This window comes from Zonotrichia albicollis, chromosome 27, assembly GCF_047830755.1.
Source record: "Zonotrichia albicollis isolate bZonAlb1 chromosome 27, bZonAlb1.hap1, whole genome shotgun sequence".
Lineage (NCBI taxonomy): Eukaryota > Metazoa > Chordata > Aves > Passeriformes > Passerellidae > Zonotrichia > Zonotrichia albicollis.
This window is the reverse complement of record NC_133845.1, coordinates 5,124,417-5,146,783: the sequence shown is the minus strand read 5'-3', so window position 1 is coordinate 5,146,783 and position 22,367 is coordinate 5,124,417. Positions and strand designations below refer to the sequence as shown.

General features: G+C 49.9%; 1 protein-coding gene across 9 annotated transcripts in view; it reads left to right on the top strand.

The window, feature by feature from the left end:
* Window positions 1-22,367, top strand: part of LOC102061060 (protein CEPU-1) — a 399,822-nt gene that overhangs the window by 346,062 nt on the left and 31,393 nt on the right. For all 9 annotated transcript variants that reach the window (XM_074527878.1, XM_074527883.1, XM_074527879.1 and 6 more), the window contains one exon: window positions 776-1,008. In XM_074527878.1, the coding sequence (XP_074383979.1) occupies window positions 776-1,008 (233 nt within the window). The remainder of the gene's footprint in view (window positions 1-775; window positions 1,009-22,367) is intronic.

Below are 22,367 nucleotides of genomic sequence, written 5' to 3'. Positions count from 1 at the left end.
GTAATCTCCTTCAGGATCAAAATAATTTCTAGGTTTGCACTGTGTTGTCTCCAGGGGGAACTCAGGTGCTTATTGAGGCTGAATATAGAGGATTTCTACCTCCAAAACATCTCTGGATAAGTGAAATGCTCAGCTCACAAGTGAGGGAGGTGCAGTGGAGCAGATGATGGGTATGGAAGGAAAAGTTGACAGAGGGGACAAATGGTCAGATGTTCAAGGTTTCTCTTTAGAGGTGTGTGTCAGAGCTGGCTTTCTCCAAAGATAAATTTTTCTTGCTCCTTTGTCAATCAGCACAAGCTTTCCCAGCATCAGTTTGCATCTCTTTGTGTGGCTGCAGGGATGTGAAGGTCTGCAGACAGAATGACAGGTGATGGATTTGGGCAGGAAGTAACAACCTGCACCCCTAAAAAAAGTGTGGACTTCGGATGGAGGCTTGGGCTCAGCTCTGTTTGTCTGGGAGTTTGCAAAAGAATAAATTGGAATGGAGGAGTGAAAGGCTGGTACTGGATGGTTTTGACTTCCCTGCGTCTGAAAACTCTGTGAAGCTGTTGGGCAAATCTCTGGAGCTGCTGGTTTAGATGGATATTGGTGCCCTGAGCACCGCAGGAAAAGCTCTGACCTTGTCCCTTTTGGACACTGAACGCTCTTGGTCTCTGAAAGTGCTGCTGACAGCAGAGCTAAAAATAGTGCCAGGAGGACCAGGAGGGCTGGAGGGGAGGGAGGGAGAGCGCCCAGGAGCAGCACACTGATGGGTCACCTCTGTGCCTCTCCCCAGGTGCTCCGTGGACAACCGGGTGACCCGGGTGGCCTGGCTGAACCGCAGCAGCATCCTCTATGCCGGCAATGACAAGTGGTGCCTGGACCCTCGGGTGGTGCTCCTGGCCAACACCAAAACCCAGTACAGCATCCTGATCCAGGATGTGGATGTGTACGATGAGGGCCCCTACACCTGCTCCGTGCAGACAGACAATCACCCCAAGACATCGCGTGTCCATCTCATCGTGCAAGGTAAGAAAAGGGAGTTTGTGGAGGGCTTGGGACTTTGCTTTCTGTTCCTTTTGCCTTGGTGTTTTCTCATCCCATTGCTCCTATGTGGAGCATTTGACACAGCTTGGTGCAGAAGTAGAGTCTGATCCACAAGCTTGGATTGTCCCAAGCTGGGTAATGACTTTCACAGAATCAGAAAACCTGCTGAGTTCTCTGGACCCACAAGGATCCACGAGGATCATGGAGTCCACTCTTGGCCCTGCACAGCACTATACCCAAGAGTCACACCATGTCTCTGAGGGTATTCTCCAAATGCTTCTTGAATTCTGTCAGGCTTGGTTTTATCCATCTTTGCTGACATAATCCCAGGGCTCTGCTACAGGCTACAGATATATCCATCCGTGCCATTAGCTCCCCTGTCAGTGCAGTCTGGCACGTGGACCCCATTAAGTCCCTTACTCCTATGTTGAGCATTTGACACAGCTTGGTGCAGAAGTAAAGGCTGCTCCTCAAGCTTGGATTGTCCCAAGCTGGGCAATGACTTTCACAGAATCAGAGAACTTGCTGAGTTGGAAGGGACCCACAAGGATCCCCCAGGATCATGGAGTCCAGCTCCTGGCCCATGCTTCTTGAACTCGGTCAGGCTTGGTTTTATCCATCTTTGCTGACATAATCCCAGGGCTCTGATACAGCAGCTCTGCCTCCCAACACAGTCACTGGCAGACCCACAGTGCTGTTTGTTGTTATTGTTGTTGGTTTTTGATGTTTTTTTGTTTTCCAAGCTGGAGGCAGTGCTTGAAGTAAAACTTGTGTTGGGGGAAAAGAGAGAGCTGACAGATTTGTGTGCTTTGTGGGAGTGTGTGTATGCCTAGCAACAATATGTGTTTGTGTGTTGAACTTCCATACTTTTGGAGGAGGAAGAGGAGGAGAAAGACCAGCACAGGGTGCTGGAGCACTTTTGGTGGCTCAGTGGATGCCTACATGTGCTCTTCAGCAAGTGTGTGAGCACAAACGACTTCTTGAGAGGAGACAGACAGGTGTGGCCACATGCGATGGTCAAGCAGATGGATGTTCATGGAAGATTGACCCTGTGCCCATGTGGCAGGGCAAGAGCTGGACAAGGGGGAGCCTCGTGGAGGGACACAGGGAGCCTGATGAGCTCTTAGCCTGGGGGAAGATTAATGGAAAATTCCTAATCCCTTGCTAGCAACTGTTTTTTTTTCATGCTGCTTCTTCTGTGATTTGGCCGGGAGCCCTCTTAACATGACACACCAGCTTGAGTATTGGAATCTCGTCTCGGGCTAATTTTCGAATGCTGATGGGTGTATTGATTTGGAAACAAGCTGGGTTAAAAAGGCATTGGTCTTGTACACAGAGTCGGGTTGAGCTAATCCACCGTCGATATTCCAGGCCTGAGCACTATTGACAGCCTAATGAATAGAATTGGGGAAAAAACCCAGACTCAGGGCCTTTATTTTTCTTCTTCCCTCCCTTTTCATTTTCCTTTTCCTCTTCAAGCAATCAAGCTGACTAACCAGAGCCGGACTTTCTCCATCTCCATTAAGCACAGAGGGGAAGAGGATGCATTGCCAGCTCTGGTTCTGGCTGTTTATCTTGCAATCTCTTATTACCTGCCTGAATTTCTTAAGCCAAAGTCGATCACCAGCAAGTTCTGAAGTCGCTATCAGATGCTGGGGTGCTGCAGGACAATTTCTATCTGTTCTCTTCTGATTCCCGTTTCCTGACCTAAATTTCCTGTATTACCAGACATCCAGACCCATTCCTCCTGTGTCTTGCTGTATCATTAGGAAGAGATATTTGGGCACTGCAGGAAAAGGTCAGAGCTTAACTCCTTGCAGCACTTAAGTATGGGATGATTCAGTGATGGGCTCAGTCCTGTAATGTGCTGAAGATCCTCAGAAATTCCAGCTCTGGAGAGCGAGCTCCCTAATTTGAAAAGCTGTTCTTTGGCTCACCCAGCCCTTTCTCAGAGCAGGACATGAAAGTGAATTATCATGTCCAATTAAAGGGAAACCTGCCTTAATGACCTCGATGAAAATTGGGCTGTGGTGCCAGGATTAACTCTCCTGCCTTGGAAAATGGGCCCTATAAATATGTATTCTGGAATAATCCTGCCCAAAACAACATTTCCCCCTCCTAGGAAAGCAGGGTCACATTCCCCCTCCTAGAAAAGCAGGGTCGCTCAGCACCAGATTTCAGGGCTGTGCCAAGTTCAGCACACAGCCCTGGGATATTTTGCCCCTTTCTGCAGCTTGATAAGAAAGGAGAGGTGATTCAAGGAGGTGGGAAAGGGGGTGTCTCCCTTTAAACAGGTTTAACCAGGAAGAGGAAGGTGTGCAGGTTGCTCTAAGCAGGTCCTGAGCTCCCCCTTGCTGCACCAGGAAAGGGCCTGGGGGCAGGAGCGCTCCAGCCTCTCAGGATGCAATTAAATCGTGCCCCGGGGCAGGCTGTGCTCTCCAAAGGGACTGACTGCCCCGGGGCAAGGAGCTCTCCCCGTTCCAGCCAGGATTGCTCAGCCTGCTGCTCCCCCAGGATGGGTGCTATCAGCCATGCCCAGACACTCTGAGCCCATGCCTGCATCCCTCCTCCTCCCAGGTTTAGGGAATATCTCTGGGAAACAGCCGTGGATGGAGGGCACCTGTGGTTTTGGCCAAGGGCTGATGGAGGGAAGCAGAGCTGTGGGAAGGGGGAGAGCAAAACACAGGAGAGGGGTAGGGGTAGGAGAAGGATATTCCATCAGGGTACAAGGGTCAGGAATGATCCCCAAGGAGAAAAGAAGGTGAGAGCAAAACACAGGAGAGGGGTAGGGGTGGGAGAAGGATATTCCATCAGGGTATGAGGGTCAGGAATTATCCCCAAGGAGAAAATGAGGTGAGAGCAAAACACAGGAGAAGGGTAGGGGTGGCAGAAGGATATTCCATCAGGGTACGAGGGTCAGGAATGATCCCCAAGGAGAAAATGAGGTAGAAACACCCAGAAATGAGGATGCCCACACTGCAGCAAGGGGTGAGCTGCACATTTATTTCTAGGCTGGCTCTATTGGATGGCCAAGATCCCAAAATAGGTGGGGAAAAGGCACCTCAAGAGCTAATTTATCCCGTCCCCCTGCAACCAGGCAGAGACCTCGCTGCCAAGCACATGTGAAAGCTATTCTTGAAAATCTTTAACAAAGCAGGTTCTTCAGTCTCCCCAGACAATCTATTATACTGCTTTGCTACCTTTTTAATTAGAAAATGTATAGCTAATATCTAACTTAAACCTTCTTTGTTGCAAATGAAGTGGAGTTTTTCTCAGCCTATTCCCAGTGGATGTGGGGAACAATTGATCAGTGTCCTCTGTAATAACCTTTTGCTTTTGGGAAGGTTGTTATCCTGGTGCCCCTTAGCTGCCTTCTTTCTGAAACCATCCAAGCTCTGTTTTCTCCACATTTCTTCATTGGCCAGGTTTTTAGAAACACTTGTCAGTCTTGAAATCCTGGTACAAAAGGGAAAAGGTGATTGCTGCTGATCCAGGAATAGCAGGTCGGTGCCTCTGTGCTAATGTGGGACAAATGAGCTCAGGAATGAGACAGCAGACCCTTGGCACTGAATGCACCAAAGTTCAGACCTGCTATTTTGGGGACTGCTCGAAATGGGGTCAGGCTGGTGGTGCCAAGCTGATGTCAGCCAACAACAGAGCTGCCAAAGGCACAGGGAGGTTCTCAGCACCTGGATCTCTCCTGGGCACAATGCACCCAGATCACAGACAGAGCTAAAACGAGGAGCTCAGGGAGCATCTCTGTCATCTGCAGAGTCTGGAAGGTGCTCCCACTCCTCCAGTGCTCATTCCTTCTTAGGAGGAGTTGCCATAAGACCAGACAAAGTGTCAGAACTCAGTGCATCCCTCTGGGTGTCCAGAGTTGCCAAGACCCCTGCTAGGGGGCTCAGAGACCCTGGCACACAGCCCAGAACACCTGTGGGTTTGATTATGATCCGTGGAGCAAATTACCAGCTTTGTATGAGGACCTGAAAGCCACAGAAGTTTAAGTAGTGTAATAATAAAATTATCACAGGGTGAAAAGGTAGATTTTGGGATTTTTAGAATAGGGGTTTTTGGGGACAAGATGGAGGGACTTGGGCGTGTGCAGCCTTTCTTCTTCTTCTCTATCTCCATCTTCTGCTGTGATGGTGGCACTTTGGGATTGGTTTAGAGTAGAAACTCAGTTTAACCTAGGTGATAGGTATTGGAAAGTAATTGTAAGCATGTTATACCTAGTTTGTTGTATAAAGAGATAACACCGTCCTGAGGGCAGGCAGAGTGCCTCTGTCTGTCCTGCTGAGCGGACCTAGACTGGACTGGAGGAAAATTTTATAGATAAGATACAATAAACAACTCTGAGACAGAAAACTGAAGAACTCCAACTCATTCTTTGAATGCACGGGCTGAAACAGAGGCTGTTCACGTGTCAGACAGGACATGCAGTGTCTGAGCACCCATGGATAGGCTTGAGTGGTGATTTCCCAAATTCCTCTTCTATTGGACCTCCCCTCCTTTCCCCACATCCTTCTCTCTCCTTTTTCCCCATCCTTCTCTCTCTCCTCCTTTCCCCAAATCCTCCTCTCCTCTCCTCTCCTCTCCTCTCCTCTCCTCTCCTCTCCTCTCCTCTCCTCTCCTCTCCTCTCCTCTCCTCTCCTCTCCTCTCCTCTCCTCTCCTCTCCTCTCCTCTCCTCTCCTCTCCTCTCCTCTCCTCTCCTCTCCTCTCCTCTCCTCTCCTCTCCTCTCCTCTCCTCTCCTCTCCTCTCCTCTCCTCTCCTCTCCTCTCCTCTCCTCTCCTCTCCTCTCCTCTCCTCTCCTCTCCTCTCCTCTCCTCTCCTCTCCTCTCCTCTCCTCTCCTCTCCTCTCCTCTCCTCTCCTCTCCTCTCCTCTCCTCTCCTCTCCTCTCCTCTCCTCTCCTCTCCTCTCCTCTCCTCCTCAAGCACAGCCTCCCCTTTCTCCCTGCAGGACATTTCAGCTATTTAAGCCGTTTTCTGGGTTCCTGGGTTTAAAGGAGAGAGGCGAGGTAGGAGGAGAAGGAGCTATCTGGAAAGCTGTTATTTGTATTGATAATAAGCCGTCTCCAAAGCGTGCCTGCAAAACACTCCCACTGCCTTGTAAGATGCATTAAGGGAAGTTGGCCTTATCTCAGTGCGGGAAATGGACTTGGGGAAGGAGGCACAGAGCCTGCCAGAGTTTAATCTCACTTAGGCACACGAATTTGCATGATAGAAAATGGTGGAATTTTAGTGCTTAAAAAGAAAGAAAGAAGAAGAAAAAAAAAAGGCAAAAGCAGGCAACTGGGGGGATATTAGCGCTTTCCCTGCTTCTTTATCACTTTCCCTGGCCCTATCTGGCTCTTGCTGTTGTCACTGGAGAAACTAATCACCCCTCCCCTTTTGTTTGGTGTAAATGAGTTTTCCCCACTCCTTCCTGAGCCCAGGTTAATCTTCAAATCCCTGCCTTTGTCTGGGAGTTAATTACCTGCTCGGCAGAGTCGGGGGGCTGTGGACACAGGTGCAGGGGGTGGCAGGGGGCAGAGGTGGCAGTGCTGGTGGCACCTGTCCCCATGCAGGGAGCAGCACTGCCAAGGTCTGTGCTGGTGAGATAAAGCCTCCAGTGGGGCTGCAGCGCCCCAGCCGGCTTTGTTTCAACCATCAAACTCTGCCCAATTAATTTTCCTTTGATGCCACAAGCCCCTTTCACTCGTGGGACATCAAGGAGAACTTTTTGTTGCTGTTCTGCTGCCTGGGTGCCTGGGAAATGTCTTTGCTGGGAGGAAGGCTCAGTCCCTGTAGTCATCATCACCTTACCTGTGAGGCTGAGCCTGTGCCACCAATGCCTGCATTGCACATACCTGGTTTGGGAGCAAGGAGGGTGTGACAGTGTTCACAGGGGTCTGAGGATGAGGGAAGAGATGAGGATCTGACTCTGAATTTCAGAAGGCTTGATTTATTATTTTATAATATATACTAGATTAAAACTATACTAAAAGAATAGAAAAAAAGGTTTCATCAGAAGGTTGGCTAAGAATAGAATAGCAAAGAATGATAACAAAAGTTTGTGGCTTGGGCTCTGTGTCCGAGCCAGCTGGGCTGTGATTGGCCATTAATTGCAAACATTCAACATGGACCAATCACAGATGTACCTGTTGCATCCCACAGCAGCAGATAATAAATGTTTACATTTTGTCCCTGAGGCCTCTCAGCTTCTCAGGAGGAAAAATCCTAAGGAAAGGATTTTCCATAAAAGATGTCTGTGACAGAAGGGAAAAGGGATTTGCCCAGATACTGGTCACGTTTGAAGCCATGGGCTGGAGTTTCACACTGGGCAAGATGCTCCCCCTGCTTCTGATATGGATTTACTGGTGTGTCCACACATTTCCCCCTGTGGGAGCAGCTATTCCCTCTAGAAGCAAAAGCAGGTTTAGATAATAACTCCTAAAAGGCATGGGGGAGCTGGGAGAGCCTCCCCAAAGCAGTGGAAGGGAGGAAACCAGCAGCAGGAAATGGAAATCCTCCCTCGCTTTGCCTGTGCTCTCGGCTCCTTTGACTGATGTGCTCCTTCCCCGGCTCTCTTTTGTTGCTAATCACCGTCCCTCTGTCAAAGCATCCTTGCCTTTTGTACCAGGGCTGTTGTGGAGGACTGAAGGTCTCCCACACGCTCTCACGCACTGGCCTAGTTTTTGGCTCTTTATCCTCGTTTTGCTTTGCCCTCGGGGAGCATCTCTGCAGGTCCCACATCCATTACTGCCCCTGCATCTCTCCATCTCCCTCACACCCTCGGATCCCAGCCCTTGCTTCTCTGGGGTGTGCTTCTCCATGTTCCCCTGTGGAGTGGCCTTGTACCAGGCCAGGCTCCCTCCAGCCTCCCCAAAGTCACTTGACCTCTTTGCAAATCAGTTTAACATCTGTGAGGCAGAGATAATAATTGTCACCTACTTCACAGGGGGGTTGATGAGGATTAATTCATTAATGTCGACAGAGGTCTTTGAAGATGGAACGCGCTATCTGAGAGCTAAACGTTATTATTAATTAGCAATTATATCGTGGGGTGGGAGCAAGGAGGGAACAGAGACTCCAGAGTCTGTACTGTGTAAGAGTTTGCTCTGGGCTCACATTCTGCCCTTGCTGCGGCTTCAGGGTGCCCCAGTTTCATGTCTCTGCTGCTGCTGGATGGAGCCAGGCACGCTGCATCCCACTGAGGGTGTGTCCCACCATGCTGCTCCTTCCTGGAGCTTGTGGATGAGCCCACTGGTGTAAAGAGAGGGAGGGGTGGAAAGGTGAACAGTGCTTGAGTGAGTTCACATTGTTAGAAGGAGGGCAACTTGGTAATAGGGAGTTTGGGATGAAGGGAAGTCATAGAATCCCAGAGTGGTTTGAGTAGGAAGGGAGTTTAAAGACCCCTAGTTCCATCCCCTGCCATGGGCAGGGACACCTTCCACTATCCCAGGCTGCTCCAAGCCCTGTCCAACCTGGTCTTGGACATTTCCAGGGATGGGGCAGCCACAGCTTCTCTGGGCAACCTTGACCAGGACCCCACCACCCTCATTTTAAAAACCATCTTTCTTATATCTACTCTACATAAAACTTTTTCAATTTCAAGCCATTCCCCTCCAGGCTTGCCTGGCACCCCAGCAATGAAGTGGGGCCAGGCATTGCCAGAGTCATGGGAGGATGTATCCTGTTCCCAAGGATAAATAATTGGCAGGAGACTGGAGCAGAGGAGAAGGAAGATCCAGTGATTCACAGGACACACAGACCAGTTGAATTTCCTTCCTGTTTTTCTTTCTCGCGTACACCCAGGCTGTGGCTAATTCCTGTTTGTGTCCCCAGTGAAGAACTAATGCTGTCGTCCTGTTTGTCACTGGGTTCCTGACAGAGTCCTTTGTGGTCCCCTTTGATGTCCCATGCCTCAGTGCTGGGGGCATTCCCACCTCTGACATCCCTGTGGCTCCATTATTTCCACCCTCCCTGGCTCAGCTGTGTGCACTGCTGTGGCAGCGAGGAGAGCTCTGTGGAACTCTCTCTGCTACTCCCTCAGAGCTGCGGAGGTCACCCTCGCATCACCCCTCTTCTGGAAAACAAGAGTCTGCTCCTCTTTGAGCCTTTCTGAGCACGCGAGCTCCCAGCAGCCCTGTTCACCCAACCTCTCCAAAGGCTTTCAGGAGGAGGTCACCCGCCTCACCCAGAGCCATTCAAGAGTGACTCTGCTAATCCCTTCTGCGGAGCGGGTGAATCCGGGAGGCCAGCGGCGCCGGCAGCTCTCCAGGCAGGGAGGACTGAGGTTGGGGAAGATGAAACAGAAGAGCCTTATAAATATGAGTGTCTGGCAAAAGATTTTGAGAATATAGAAACTATAAGCGAGATTGAAATGAAAGCAAGGTTTGAGATACCTTAGTTACTGAACAACTGGAAAACAATGGTGTGGCTGGCTGAAGGTGATCCCCTTTTGATGAAACAACACCCTCTGCTTGCAGACAGCTCCGAGGGTCAGAGCAGACCCTACATCTTGGCAGAAGGGGCCCAAAGAGGAGTTATTAGGGTTTACTATGTAACACAGTATGGTAATGTAATGATTCCTATAGGCTGTATGTAAATGCTATAGGATTTGTATGTTGTACTAGATTGGTTAGTGAGAATCAGAATATTCAGCAGAGAAGAAGATTTATTGTATTGTAACAGGAACCTCACTCTCTTATGCTCTTACTCTCTTGCCCTTTTACTCTCTCACCCTCTCATCCTCTCTCCCCCTCTCTTCTCTCAGCCCTGCTCTGAGCTGTGGCTGGCAGCTCCCAGCAGGGCCCTGCACCCAGGCCCTTTGCAATAAACCCCAAATTCCTAGACCTGGCTTCAGAGATCTCTCATCTCTGTCCATCCCGACTGTCCTACCCCCTGACGCTCCTACAGACTGCAGCTGTGTGTGTCTCTCCAGATGTGCAGCACGTCCCTTCCTTCCCCATGGATTTACGAGCCAAAGGGGTGGCACAGCAGCACCCAGGATATGTGTAGGGTACTCCCACTGCCGCCTGCGGTTTCCAGAGGAGTGCTGTGATAAAGCCGGTGGGGGTTTAATGAGGTCACTGCAGTTTAATGTTACTGCAGTAATCTCTTTTGTTTTACTACATTAAAATATTTGTGGTGGAACGGTTGGACCACTGTAATGCGATATCGCTACCTTAATGTTATTGTTGCCATGGCGACACTAATGGCAGCTCAATAACATTATTGCAATTTAATCTTACGACAATAAAATTAAGGGTAGAACAGTGAGACCCCGGCTCTGTAATGTTACTACAGTAACAGCATTGTTATCGTAGCCGCGGGAGCGGAGTCAGCCCGCTGTAGTGTAACGCTGGTGCCGGCGCTTTGTTGTTACTACAGGAGCAGGAGCATCCACGAAAATCGCAGCAGGGGATGAATGGGAGGAGACGTCACCGGTGCGCCGGTGCTACTGCTACCCCGGGGCTGTCAACATGGGGAGGTCATGCTGTAATCCCATCAATTATTCATCTAATTCCTCAATTGTGGTGTTTTTATCGGGGTCTGTCCTCTTCTCCCTCCGTTGCTGGAGCTCTTTGGAGCGGGTCTGTTGTTTTAGCGGCAGTAACTCTGCAGGGAAGGATTTAAAGCACTGCCTCCATCTAGTTCCAGATCCTTCTGCCTGGCGTTTTATAGCATGTGGCTGTTATGGAGTGATAACGTTTTATATTTATATGTCATCTTTCAATGTGAAGGATCCTAGCACAAGCTACAAATTACTGCCGTGCTGCAGGGCCAGGCAGACAACCCGGCACACACAGTGTGCCAGAGGAGGGGTTTCATCCAAGGGCACTGATTCCTGTGCAAGTGAGAGTCTCCTTTGCCTAGAGGATTTATCCAGAGTCCCCAGACTTTGTGAGGTGGGGCACAGATCTTTGTGCACCCTAAGCCATGTGCCCCAAGAAGCACCTGCCATCACTGGCATGGGTATTTTAGGTATATTCCTCCTTTCCTGGCTGGCAGCATTGTATCAGGGCTGGAAAGGCATGGGGGGACAAGGCGCAGGTGACATCTCTGTTCCATGCAGGGGCTCGCTGCAGTTTTCTCCAGCCTCCAGGGGAGGGAGGCAGAGCTGCTGATCTGTCCCGAGCATCGCAGAGCTGCCCTCATCCTGCCCAGACCCAGAGCTCCTGGGGACGCACACTGGCCATGCCCAGAGCCGTGTGCTTTTGGCTGAGGGATGTGCCCAGGGATTTATGCTTGTCATGCCCAGGGATGCGCATTTTCTGTGCCTGGTGATTCGTGATTGTTTTGCCTGGGTACGAGCTCTTGCTGTGCTCAGAGATGGGCACTTTTTGCCAAGTGATGCAGGTTTGTTGTGCCCACACTCCTGATGTGCCCATAGATGCAGGTTTTCCGTGGTCAGGGATGCACTCTTGCTGCCCTCAGGGATGTTGGCTTGCTGTGCCCAGGGATGCACAGTTTTAGTGACCAGAGATGCACTCCTGCTGTGCTCAGGAATGCAGGTTTGCCCTTACTAAGGATGTAGGGTGTGTGCTCAGGGATGCAGGTTTGCCATTCCCAGGGCTGTGTGGTTTGTGCCCAGGGATGTGTGGTTTGTGCCAAGGCATGTGTAGTTTGTGCCCAGGGATGCAGGTTTGCCATTCCCAGAGATGCAGGTTTGCCATTTGTAGGGATGTGTGGTTTTTACCCAGGGATGCAGGTTTGCCATTCCCAGGGATGTGTGGTTTGTGCCCAGGGATGCAGTTTGCCATTCCCAGGAATGTGTGCTTTGTGCTCAGGGATGCAGTTTGCCATTCCCAGGGATGCACTCCTGCCATGCCCAAGACCTGTGCTTGCCATGCTCAGGGATGCACATTTGCTGTGCCACCCCACCTGTCAGCCATGCTTAGTGCCCCAATTGCCCGCTTGCCCACCTGAACTGTGCACCTCCTCTCCTGCTCAGCAGACAGGAGTTTCCCTCTGCTTTTAGCCCCTGTGCTCCCTCCCAGCTCCTCAGATGTCCATCCCCAGTCAGCTCTTTGGCACCTGAACCTGGGGGTGTTGCTGCTTGCCCGTGTTCCTCCAGCCCAGCCCAGTCTGGGCCTGCTCAGTGCAGCAGCTGTTCTGCTCCCCCGGTGCCTCAGCATTTGTTCTCTCTCCATGAGTGTTTGGATTCTGACCACCACAGTAATTCCTTGTTTGTCCTTTAATAAAAGACCCGTGAGCTCCCCTTGACACGGGAGCTGGAATCGCTGGGACCTGGGGCGTCCTGTGTGCCAGCTCTTTGTGGCAATCTGGTTCCACATCCATCCTGCCAACCCTGCTCCTCTGGGGGTTACTTGTTTGAAAACATGAGCAGCAGCTCATCTCCCATTCACTGTTTTTCTCCATCATTTGCTTTATTAAATATTGATTTTCTGTTGCATTATTAAACCTTAAGTCCTGAGCATAAATTCAGAGTTGATACTTTAATCTGGCTCTTCTTTTTGGCCTTTAAAACTGATTTTTCTGGCCAGTCTCTCTGGAGGCGAGTCCAGAAGCAAAAACCTGTTGCAGAGGCTTGGGGAGTCAGAGGATGAAGCAAAGGGCTCTTCCCAAGATATTTTTGTCTGTTTGGTGTAGTCTTTGCCATGAAGGTGGCATCCATGGGGATCCTGGCCTGCAATCCTGCACAGACCTTGAGGGAAAGGAGGTTGGGGAGGAATCAGCCAAGATTTTTCAGGGAATTTTGTACATTACTGGCAGCCGGAAGGATATAGCCCTCTCTTTTTTTGGTAGCACAGAGAGATTGCAATCTGGAATGGGAATTTAGCCTGGAGCCACTACGTGGGCAGGGTGGCAGTGAGGCATCCAGCCTTCCACGTGCCTGGCTCTGCTCCCTAGAGTTTGCTGCCTTGCTCTGCCAAAATTGCCCTGCTTGGGAGCAGGACTCTGCTGAGGACAGGAGCCACAGATGGCAATGCCTTGCCCTAAATGCGTTCCCAGCTCCTGAGTGGTGCTGCACAAATCTGTGTTATTTTACCCTACAAATCCTCAGTAAAAAACCAATAAATGTCCTTGGCCATTGCTGCAGGCAAAGCCAGATGAATGTGCATGGTAGAAAGGCACCAACAAGGCAGGAGCAGTTCAAGTGGGCACCAGCACATCCTTGATGGCCACTGTGGGTAGCTCTGACCCCCAGTGAGACCCCTGCTCCCCTCCCATTCCCTATCAGAGAGCTGCATGCTGCCAGCTGCTGCCAAACCCCATGCTGCCAGCAACCAGGTGTCTGAACATACTTCCAGAGCCAAGAGAGCTCCTCAGCCAAAAGGGAGGAGGGGAAAGCAGTGTGGCAGCACCGGCAGGTTCAGGAGGATAAAAAAAAAATTGAAAAAATTAAGAAAATTAGAGAAGAAAAAAGGCAGAGGGAGGTTTGCAAACAGCTTTTGGATCCCCCATCCAAACGGGGCACGGAACCTGTGCCTGGCAGCTGCTGTGCTGAGCAGTGATTTAAAAGCAGACTCCCAGCAGCAGGGAAAGAGGCAGAGGGGGAAGCAGATGTGAACACAATGCTGGAGATAAAGGAGAGGCCAAGGGAACAGCTGCCAAAAAACTGCTGGGCCCTGCCACCTCCTAGGGCTAGAGAACCTCCAGCAAATATCCCCAGGCTTGAGGAAAGGCTGGGGGGAGGTCACTGGGAGAATAAAGGGGGAAACTGGGTGGAAAATGTGGGGTTTTTCACACTGATCTTGCTTGGATTTTGAAGGAGAGGAGGGAAATGGGAAGAAGGAGCTGCATTGAAATCTGGAGAGAGATGCAATTTTGTTTTCTTTCTATTCTGGTGATGCAGTGGAGAAGAAAGAAATTTAGAAAGACAAGGAGAAGCAGGAAGGGGAAAACAAAAAGGCAAGGATCTTTGTAAAAGATGTGGAAATGTGGTTGTTCAAATAAGATATTGAAATGTGGTCTTGATTTGTTTTGGTCTTGATGGGTTTTCCATGCCTGCTGTGAGACAGCAGTGAAACCCCTTTGTCCTCCAGAAAGGAGGTGAATTTGTTCCTTAGTCTGTGACTGGATCTCTAGAAGGGATCAGCATGGCCCCACTGCATGCAGGGGACAGGGTGGGGAGGTCTTCTTGTTTTAGGTGGATCCATACCCTCATACAGAAGGAATTGTGCCTTGTGAGGGTGCTGAGGCCCTGGCACAGAGAAGCTGCCCCATCCCTAGAAGTGTCCAAGTCCAGGTTTGACAGGGCTTGGAGCACCTTGGGACAGTGGAAGGTGTCCCTGTCCATGGCAGGGGGTGGGAATGAGATGACCTTTAATGTTCCTTTGAACCCAAACCACTCTGGGATTCTGTGATTTTTCATTTCTGGCTTACTGATCCCAGTAGTAGAGATGCCCAAAAGATTTCAGCTCTCCTTTTTGGTAGCATTTTGTATAATTTCTTGGGTAGGATTTAAGACAAGGCAGGAGAGGCCACAGACCCTGTGCTGGTTTGCTGTCCTGTGTGAGATAAGATGAACAGGTCTCAATCCACCCTCCTCTCTGCCCAAGTCTCTGCCCAGTGAGCCCCCCCCAGCCAAAAGACTCCCCAGTTTGTGCTCCAGGCTCTGCTTGCCTGGCCCAGCATTGACACAAGGCATCAACAGAGATGTCTCCTCCATGGTTTGCTGTCCTTGTAATCCCTCCTCCCCGCAGCCAGCCCGAGAGCTTCAGCCTTTGATCCTCTTCCTCTTTTGCAAACACTTCTCCCTGCTTGTGAAATTAAATCTCTCTCACAGTGATTTCCTTCCCTATCTTTTCTTTTTGGCCGAGTCTGTCTGAAATACTCTCTTTTTTTTGCTCCTTCAGCAGCAGGGCTATATAATTGATGGCCTCGCCAAGCTTTCTGCACTGAACATTAAACCCTTCCTGCCTTGGCTCCGACCGGAGTTCATTACTTTCTGAAAAGCTCTGTTGTCTGTTTGTGCTCAGATGATTGTTGTTATGGAGGGGAGGATGCTGTCGGCACAGAGAGAGGAGGAGGGGTTGGATTTGGCCAGGGCTGCTTTGTAATCAAATCTCTCTCCGTTTAGCAAATTTTTGAGTGGAAAAGGTCTCTTTTAGTAAAATTGAAATATGGTACCCTCCTGAAGCAGAAGCGCAAAACTCAGGGTCTGAATTGGTGTAACAAAAGGTTTTCTGGCTCTTGGGCCAGTGGGACAACACTGCTTTGCAATATACCCCTGCTCAGCACTGGGCAGGAAGGAGCAGAGGCTGCTCCCATCATCTCAAGCTGATTTCCTGGGATAGGCATTTCCCAGGAACCTGCTGTGGTGATTCCTTCCAAGCTTCTGCATGCCAGGAGCTGCCCTGGGAAGGATGAGCCCCACACAGTCCCTCCAGCACCTCATCCTGGAGCTGGGGGTCACTCTGTGTGTTTGTGTGTGGTTTTACATGGTGCAAATCCTTTCTGCACATTTTGGCATTTCCTGGCAAGACCAAGTGGTGCTTTCTGTGCTTTGCCCTACGCCAACAACGCTCCTGGCTCCCCGTCTACCTCCGTGGGCTTTCCGCACTTAAAACACAGCAAGGCTGAGGTGATTACAAGGATTGGAGATGCAGTGACACTTCCCTGCCAACAAGTAATTGATTTATTAAAGACATAGCAAATTTTTATTAAAGACATAGCAAATTTTTGCGTGAAAAAGGCCTCTTTTAGTAAAATTGAAATATGGTACCCTCCTGAAGCAGAAGCACAAAACTCAGGGTCTGAATTGGTGTAACAAAAGGTTGTCTGGCTCTTGGGCCAGTGGGACAACACTGCTTTGCAATATACCCCTGCTCAGCACTGGGCAGGAAGGAGCAGAGGCTGCTCCCATTATCACAGGTTGATTTCCTGGGATAGGCATTTCCCAGGAACCTGCTGTGGTCATTCCTTCCAAGCTTCTGCATGCCAGGAGCTGCCCTGGGAAGGATGAGCCCCACACAGTCCCTCCAGCACCGTGCTGTCCTCATCCTGGAGCTGGAGATCACTCTATGTGTTTGTGTGTGGTTTTACATGGTGCAAATCCTTTCTGCACATTTTGGCATTTCCTGGCAGGACCAAGTGGTGCTTTCTGTGCTTTGCCCTATGCCGACAACACTCCTGGCTCCCCGTCTACCTCCGTGGGCTTTCCGCGCTTAAAACACAGCAAGGCTGAGGTGATTACAAGGATTGGAGATGCAGTGACACTTCCCTGCCAACAAGTAATTGATTTATTAAAGACATTACAATACATTCATGGTTGAGCGTGAGAGTTTCCTTTGAACTGGCTCAGAAATCCGAGGGGATTGTGCCTGGTTTGCGAGGGACCGCGGGCAGAATAAATCTGGGCTCCCCCATCGCCTCCCCCCCGCGCCGCCACAATTTCATTTCCCTTTGACTGGCGCGAGTAAATATCACAGCTCGACAACTCCAGTCCAGTGACTGGTGTGATCCAATTTAATAGCATTTAAAAATTCAAAGTGATTGTTAGCCAAATGGAAATGTAAGATTTCATACCCAGCCTGCCTTGGGGAGGAAAGGGAGAATTAGGGAGGGTGCGGGGGATGTAGACAAATGGACTAGATAAAAAATAATGGAAAGTAACTTAATTAAGAGGCTCGAGTCAAGTTAAAAACAGTAATGATTTTGAATCGGAGAACCACAGGTATTAAAAATGAAAGGGAAAGAGGAAAGAAAGGAAAGGAAAGTGTGGATAAAAAGCCTCCAAAATGATTAAATGGGAGGAAAAAGAGGCATAGGAAGAATGGGGTAAAAATAGTCCATCCATGTAAAGTAGGAGCACATGGGGAATAGATGGTGCTGGCGATGAGGCTGGGCATTAGGAAGACAAATAGGGAAATTAAGGATGCTTTGGCGGGGATAATTCCCTGTGGCTTTTCTGGCATTCTCGGAGGCACGAGTGTGGCCGAGAAGAAGGCTCGAGGGCTTTGTTTAGGAGGAACAGGAAATGAAGGAGCAGTCCTAATGGGAAAGGAGAGCAGCCCCCGCGTTCTCCAGGCACATCAATATCCTTCCCTTGTGGGACCATCGCTCCCTGCTTTTCCTCTGCTTTTAGCTCTCTCAAATGTTGCTTGGTTGGGTTGAAATTGGCGATTGGAATTTTAATTGCCCCTTTATGTACAGGGATACACAGCTGTGTCTCGGCGGCCTGATGACTGATTCTTAACTGTGGAGCTCTCATTCCATGCAGCCCGATGGAAATACCTGCCCTGGCAGCCACCCTCACTCTCCCTGTGCCTTTTTAACGTGGTTTTCCAAGCTCCACAGAGCCTGAGAGGCAGGTGCTGCAGAGCGTTGATCTGAACAGGCACTTCTGGCCCATTTGATCTTTGGATCCCATTTCTCCATCCGTGAAGGGGAGTAATAACGCTCCCTTATCTCCCAGAGTTTGGACGATAGGGATAAACCACATTTGAAGGTTTGGGAAGGACAGTGAGCATCATCCCACTGACTCTGGGTCGTTGGTATTTGCACTCCTGCTTGTTCCTGGCACCTTTGGCCAAGCTTTGGGTTGGTCCCCTGGGCTTGGGGAAGCTGTGAGTTGGCCTAGAAATGTGCCTTGGGATAGGATGAGGAACCAGAAATATTCCATGGGAGGGGTGAGCAAGGCTGGGGGAGCTCTTGGAGCCCAAGAAGGAGAGATTGGAAAAGCAGGGATGTAAGGAAATGGCTAAGAGGAGTAAGGAATGGATCAGGGCATCTTTGGGAAGGTAGGCCTGCCTCTGTTGGAGTGATGCATTAGTCACAAAAGATGTGTTCCCATGGGGATAGGAGGAGTGGCAGCACATGGAGGCATGGATCACCTCACCTGTGGTTCATTTTGAACTGCTGGACCCTGCTGACCTCCCACTTCATGAGCTTTGTTCTCCCACTTCACAAGCTTTGTTCTCCACTCTGTTCTCCCAGACAAACAGTCTGGGCATAAGTAGCAGCCTCCAGACCACCTAATCAGACAATAACAGGGCTGTGCTCCCTGCCTGATCCATTAATTTTTAGCTGTTGTCAAAGGCAAAGATGGGAAGAAGCCTAAACAGAAGTAAAAGCCCTGTCTGGAGCACGAGGGCACCTGGAAGAGCTGGAGCTCAGGAAGGATGGGAGGAAAGGGAACAGGCAGTGCTGGCAATGGAGGGATGTAAATAGATAAATGAGACAAAAAGGGCATGGATAGACTCAGAAGATCCAAATAAACTCAATCAAAACTTGGGACTTCCGCATGGTTCCACATTAACACCACGAATCTCAGTGGTTTTTGAAGTAAAGGCACCAGGTCCAGCGAGGCATTTGGGGAAGCACAGCTCATCCTCCTGCGGGGGTGGGAGAGCTGTGTGCTCCGCCTGGGCACGGGCTGGCAGCTCCTCGAATTAGCTGAGTGTCAGGGTGGAAGTGTAATCACAAACACTTTGTGCTCCAGCCCTGGGAGAGGGAGCATGAGAGCGAGAGCGCCGAGATAAGAACAAATATGCAAGAGCATAGTGTGTTTTTAATGGAAGGGAGATTTATTTCTCTCTGTGTCTTTTTAAGCCTCTAGATAGATCACAAAAAAACCCAGCCCAACCCACACACAACCTGTCTGCCTAAAATAGCTGAAATGTAATTTAAAGAGCATCATTTTAACTAATACTTCACTTCAGAGACACCTGCCCTATATTCATTGGAGATGCAGGCTGCATTAGAGCATCTGATTTATGTTTGGAAAGGATGCTTGAGCTCCTTTGTTCCTGTCAGGTCCTTTTGGAGGAGGAAAGTGGTACAGGGCAGTTTGGCTAGCTCAGCCCTTGGCGTGATGCCCACTCTGCATGGACAGAGGAGACAGGGAGAGCCCCCCGTGCTCTCCAGCAGCAGTGTGGGGAGCAGCGGGAGGGGGGCATGGCCACTCTGGCTGGTTGTGGGGAGGGGAGCTGGGGGTTTGTGCAGGATTTAGCAGGACAGTGTGTGTTGATGGATCAGATGAGCAATATCATGGATATTTGCTGTCCATTGGAGATTCCAGGTTGGCTGGGAACAGCTGTTTGGAGGTACATCCACTTGAGACATGTCCTAAACTAGATCTGTGCAGCTGTCCCCATGGAGAAATGCCCCCCTGTCCAGTTCCTATGGCCGTTTGTGCTGGCTGTCTTATAATTTCTTATGTTGTTGTCTTTTTCATGAGCCTGCAAGGATGAGAAATTCTTGTCATTACATTGATGGAGAGATGAGACCAAACGAGACCAAGGGCTTTGCCAGGAGCACTCTGGCAGAGCCAGCATGCATCCATCCTTCTCTGCACTTATTGACCCACAGCGAGAATGCTTTTCTATGATTAAAAATAAAGGAAATTCCACAAATCATGCTTTTCTCCCAGGGTGAGAAAAGGATCCTCTGTTGGCCTGCATCCCCCAGCTCCCAGGCTGGTCCTAATCATCTCCAAGCTGGGGTCACCTATGGAGGATGAGGGAGTACAGGGATGAGTGTGAGGAAAGATGGGGAGAGCAGAGCTGCTGTGAAATCCCTCGCTCGCCCTTTCTGATCTGAAGTTCACTTGTAATATTTTCCCCGGCTCGGGTTGCTAATGCGTTTTGTTCTCCAGAGTGTGCGTGGCCCGGCTTCCCGCGCAGCCTTTAATTAGTTTCTGGATGATGACATCTCCGCCGAGAATCATCTCGTCGTGTCCCTCCGATCTTGGGGGGTGATAAAGGAATCTAATAAAGACATTCAGCATTTCGAGGTGATGGGTTTGACAAGCTTTGTATTAGCCACGAGTCGCGTTCAAACTTTCTGGGGTGCTGTCAGCACGCTCTGGCTCGTCCCCACACAGGGATTTTCCCAAGGGTCTGATGGAGATTTCACTGGTACCCAGTAGAATGAGAGGAACTGGGGACCCTGCGTCCCCTGAGCAGGGTGTGACAGAGTCACTGTCACTTTGATGGTCACCGTGGAGGCAGTTGTGAGAGAGGCTGTCGTGCCTTGAGCAGAGGTGTCAATAATGCTGGAAAAATGATGCAGGTGTCTTAAGGATTCGAGATCCTTCAATTTTCTGCCTTTCATGAGGCGTTGCTTGGCTTACAGGGGGAATCCCAGGTGGCTCGGGGTGCAAAAACTGGAAACTAGATCCGTGCAGCGTGTGTGGAGTTGAAAATGAGATCTGTCTAGACAGGGAGCTGAACTGCCAAACACTCCTTGTTTGGCTGCATTTCTTCATGGATAATAATGGAAAAACTTTGCTTTTATATCTTTCTTCTTGTTTTCTTTTCACTCAGCATCATTAGACTCATTTTAAAGGAGGCAAGGAAGTCCAGAGCTGTGCCACATCTTCCTTCAGGCATTGTAACATGAACACAGAACTCTCACAAACCTGACAGAGGGATTCTGCCTCCTCTTAAAGCTGCTCACTAATAGCCATACAAAGAAACTCTGGTTTGATTCCCCACAGGTGTGGGGCTTGGTGTTAGGTTTTTTCCTTCAATTTTTTGCTAGGAAAAATGATGCAGATCCCTTCAAAGTCCTGAAAACAGGGGAGTGAATCTAGTGAGGCAACATCCTGACTCCTTAGGGAGCTGCTCTTGATCCAGGCTCATGACCTGGACCCATCCAGAAATCAGGGAGAAATCCTTGTGCTCGAGCCCCGACTCTCCTATTGTGCCACGTTTATTGTGGTGTGTCCCTTGTTGACTGCAGTAGTAGTGCTGATTTATGCTGTCGTAAGTGGAATCAGATTGGGCTCCCTTTTGGCACTTAGCTATAAAGTTTGTCTGCAGAAACCCTGCTGTTTATGCGGTGAATTATACCCGCGTTCACAAATACTTTACTAATGAATGATTGGGAACGTCTTGTTTCCCCCTCCTCCTCTGAGTTATTATGATGCTGTGCTGTATAACCTGCTGCAGAGACGGGCGTAAAAAATCTCGTGTCCTCCAAGCTTCCCTGCAACAGGAGCTGCTACCTGGCTGGGAAATCATTTAGACACATTTCGGTGCCGTATGACACATCTCATTACGCCTCGCTTTAGAACGAGCAATTGTCATTAGTTATTTATTAATTGCTTATTAAGGTCGTTATGTATGTCCTCTTTGTTTCCAGCCTTCTTTCTTCATGGCTTGGGCTGCTGCCAGGTTTGTGAAGAGGGGGATCAGTCCCTTGGCGAAGCTGTGCTGAACCTGTGAAAGGGGTGGTGATGCCAATAGGGGGTTCAGGCATCCCTGGGAAGCAGGATAGGCACCCCACAAGGGTTTTGTGTACAAACCTTTGCGACTGAGCAGGCTCTGAGGCTGTGTCTGCCCTTCCTCACACCTTTGGACAGGCTCAAAACAGCTCCTGATATGATGGAAGGACGATATGAAGGAAGGATGACATGATGGAAGTATGATATGACAGAAAGACAAAGCCCTCTCTGCTTTTCTCTTAACTATAATTGTGTTAGAGCAGCACAAACTGATTTAAAAGCCCATTATAATACACCTGTAATTGAAGGCACAGGGCTCTCAATTTGCTCCCTGAAGGCAGAAAGCTTTGGAACACAAAGGAGGGAGGAGGCACCATGGAGGTGGCAGCCAGCACTGCACCTTCTCCTGAGCTGGCAGCGACAAAGTGCTCTGGTTACACCCTGGAGGAGTCCTGGGGCTGGATGTTGGGTCCCCGCCTTTGGCAGACCCTCAATTGCCCGAGAGTGGGTTTGGTTTGACTCAGCATTGCTCCGAGCAGGGATAGGACACCCAGGACTTCCCTTCACCCAATCCCAGTGGCAGCACCCTTGGCAGCAAACTCTGTAAAACACAGGGAAATCTGAGTGTGACAGCAGCAAGAAGCTGTTATGAGAAGCAGGAGAAGCGTCAGAAAGCTGCCAGTGCACATCACAGATCACCTGCAGAACGCAAGTCTGACTCTCCCTCTTTTTCTTTCTTCCAGACACTTTTATAGTTGTTCTTTGTTGTTTCCTTTGATCTGGAGCAGATGTTGCTCGTGCTGGAAGATGGAGGTTTGCATGTTTTATGAAAGGGAAGCAGGGCTGGGCTTACCAGGACAGCCACTCTCTCCCAGGCTGTGCCATGGGCTGAGACCCCTTGGCTGGGGCAAGCACCGGCTCTGCCTCACTCCTACATCAGAAAGGGTCTGCTGGTCTGGAGAGGTCCCATCTGTATTTCTGCACTATTCCTTGGCTCCCAAAAATGTGTAGAAAGGGGGTAGTTAAGGTAAAAAATTGCAATTGCTCCTTGAAGAAGGAGTAGTCAACTTGGTGAGGCTCATTTGAAGTCCTCTTGCCAATCTGAGGTGGAGAGGTTGTTCCAGATGCACCCTCCACACAAACTGCTGTGTGGCTGAAATTTGGGGTGCTGGGGTATCAGGAGACAGAGGTGGACACAGGGGGTTAGGGAGAGGACA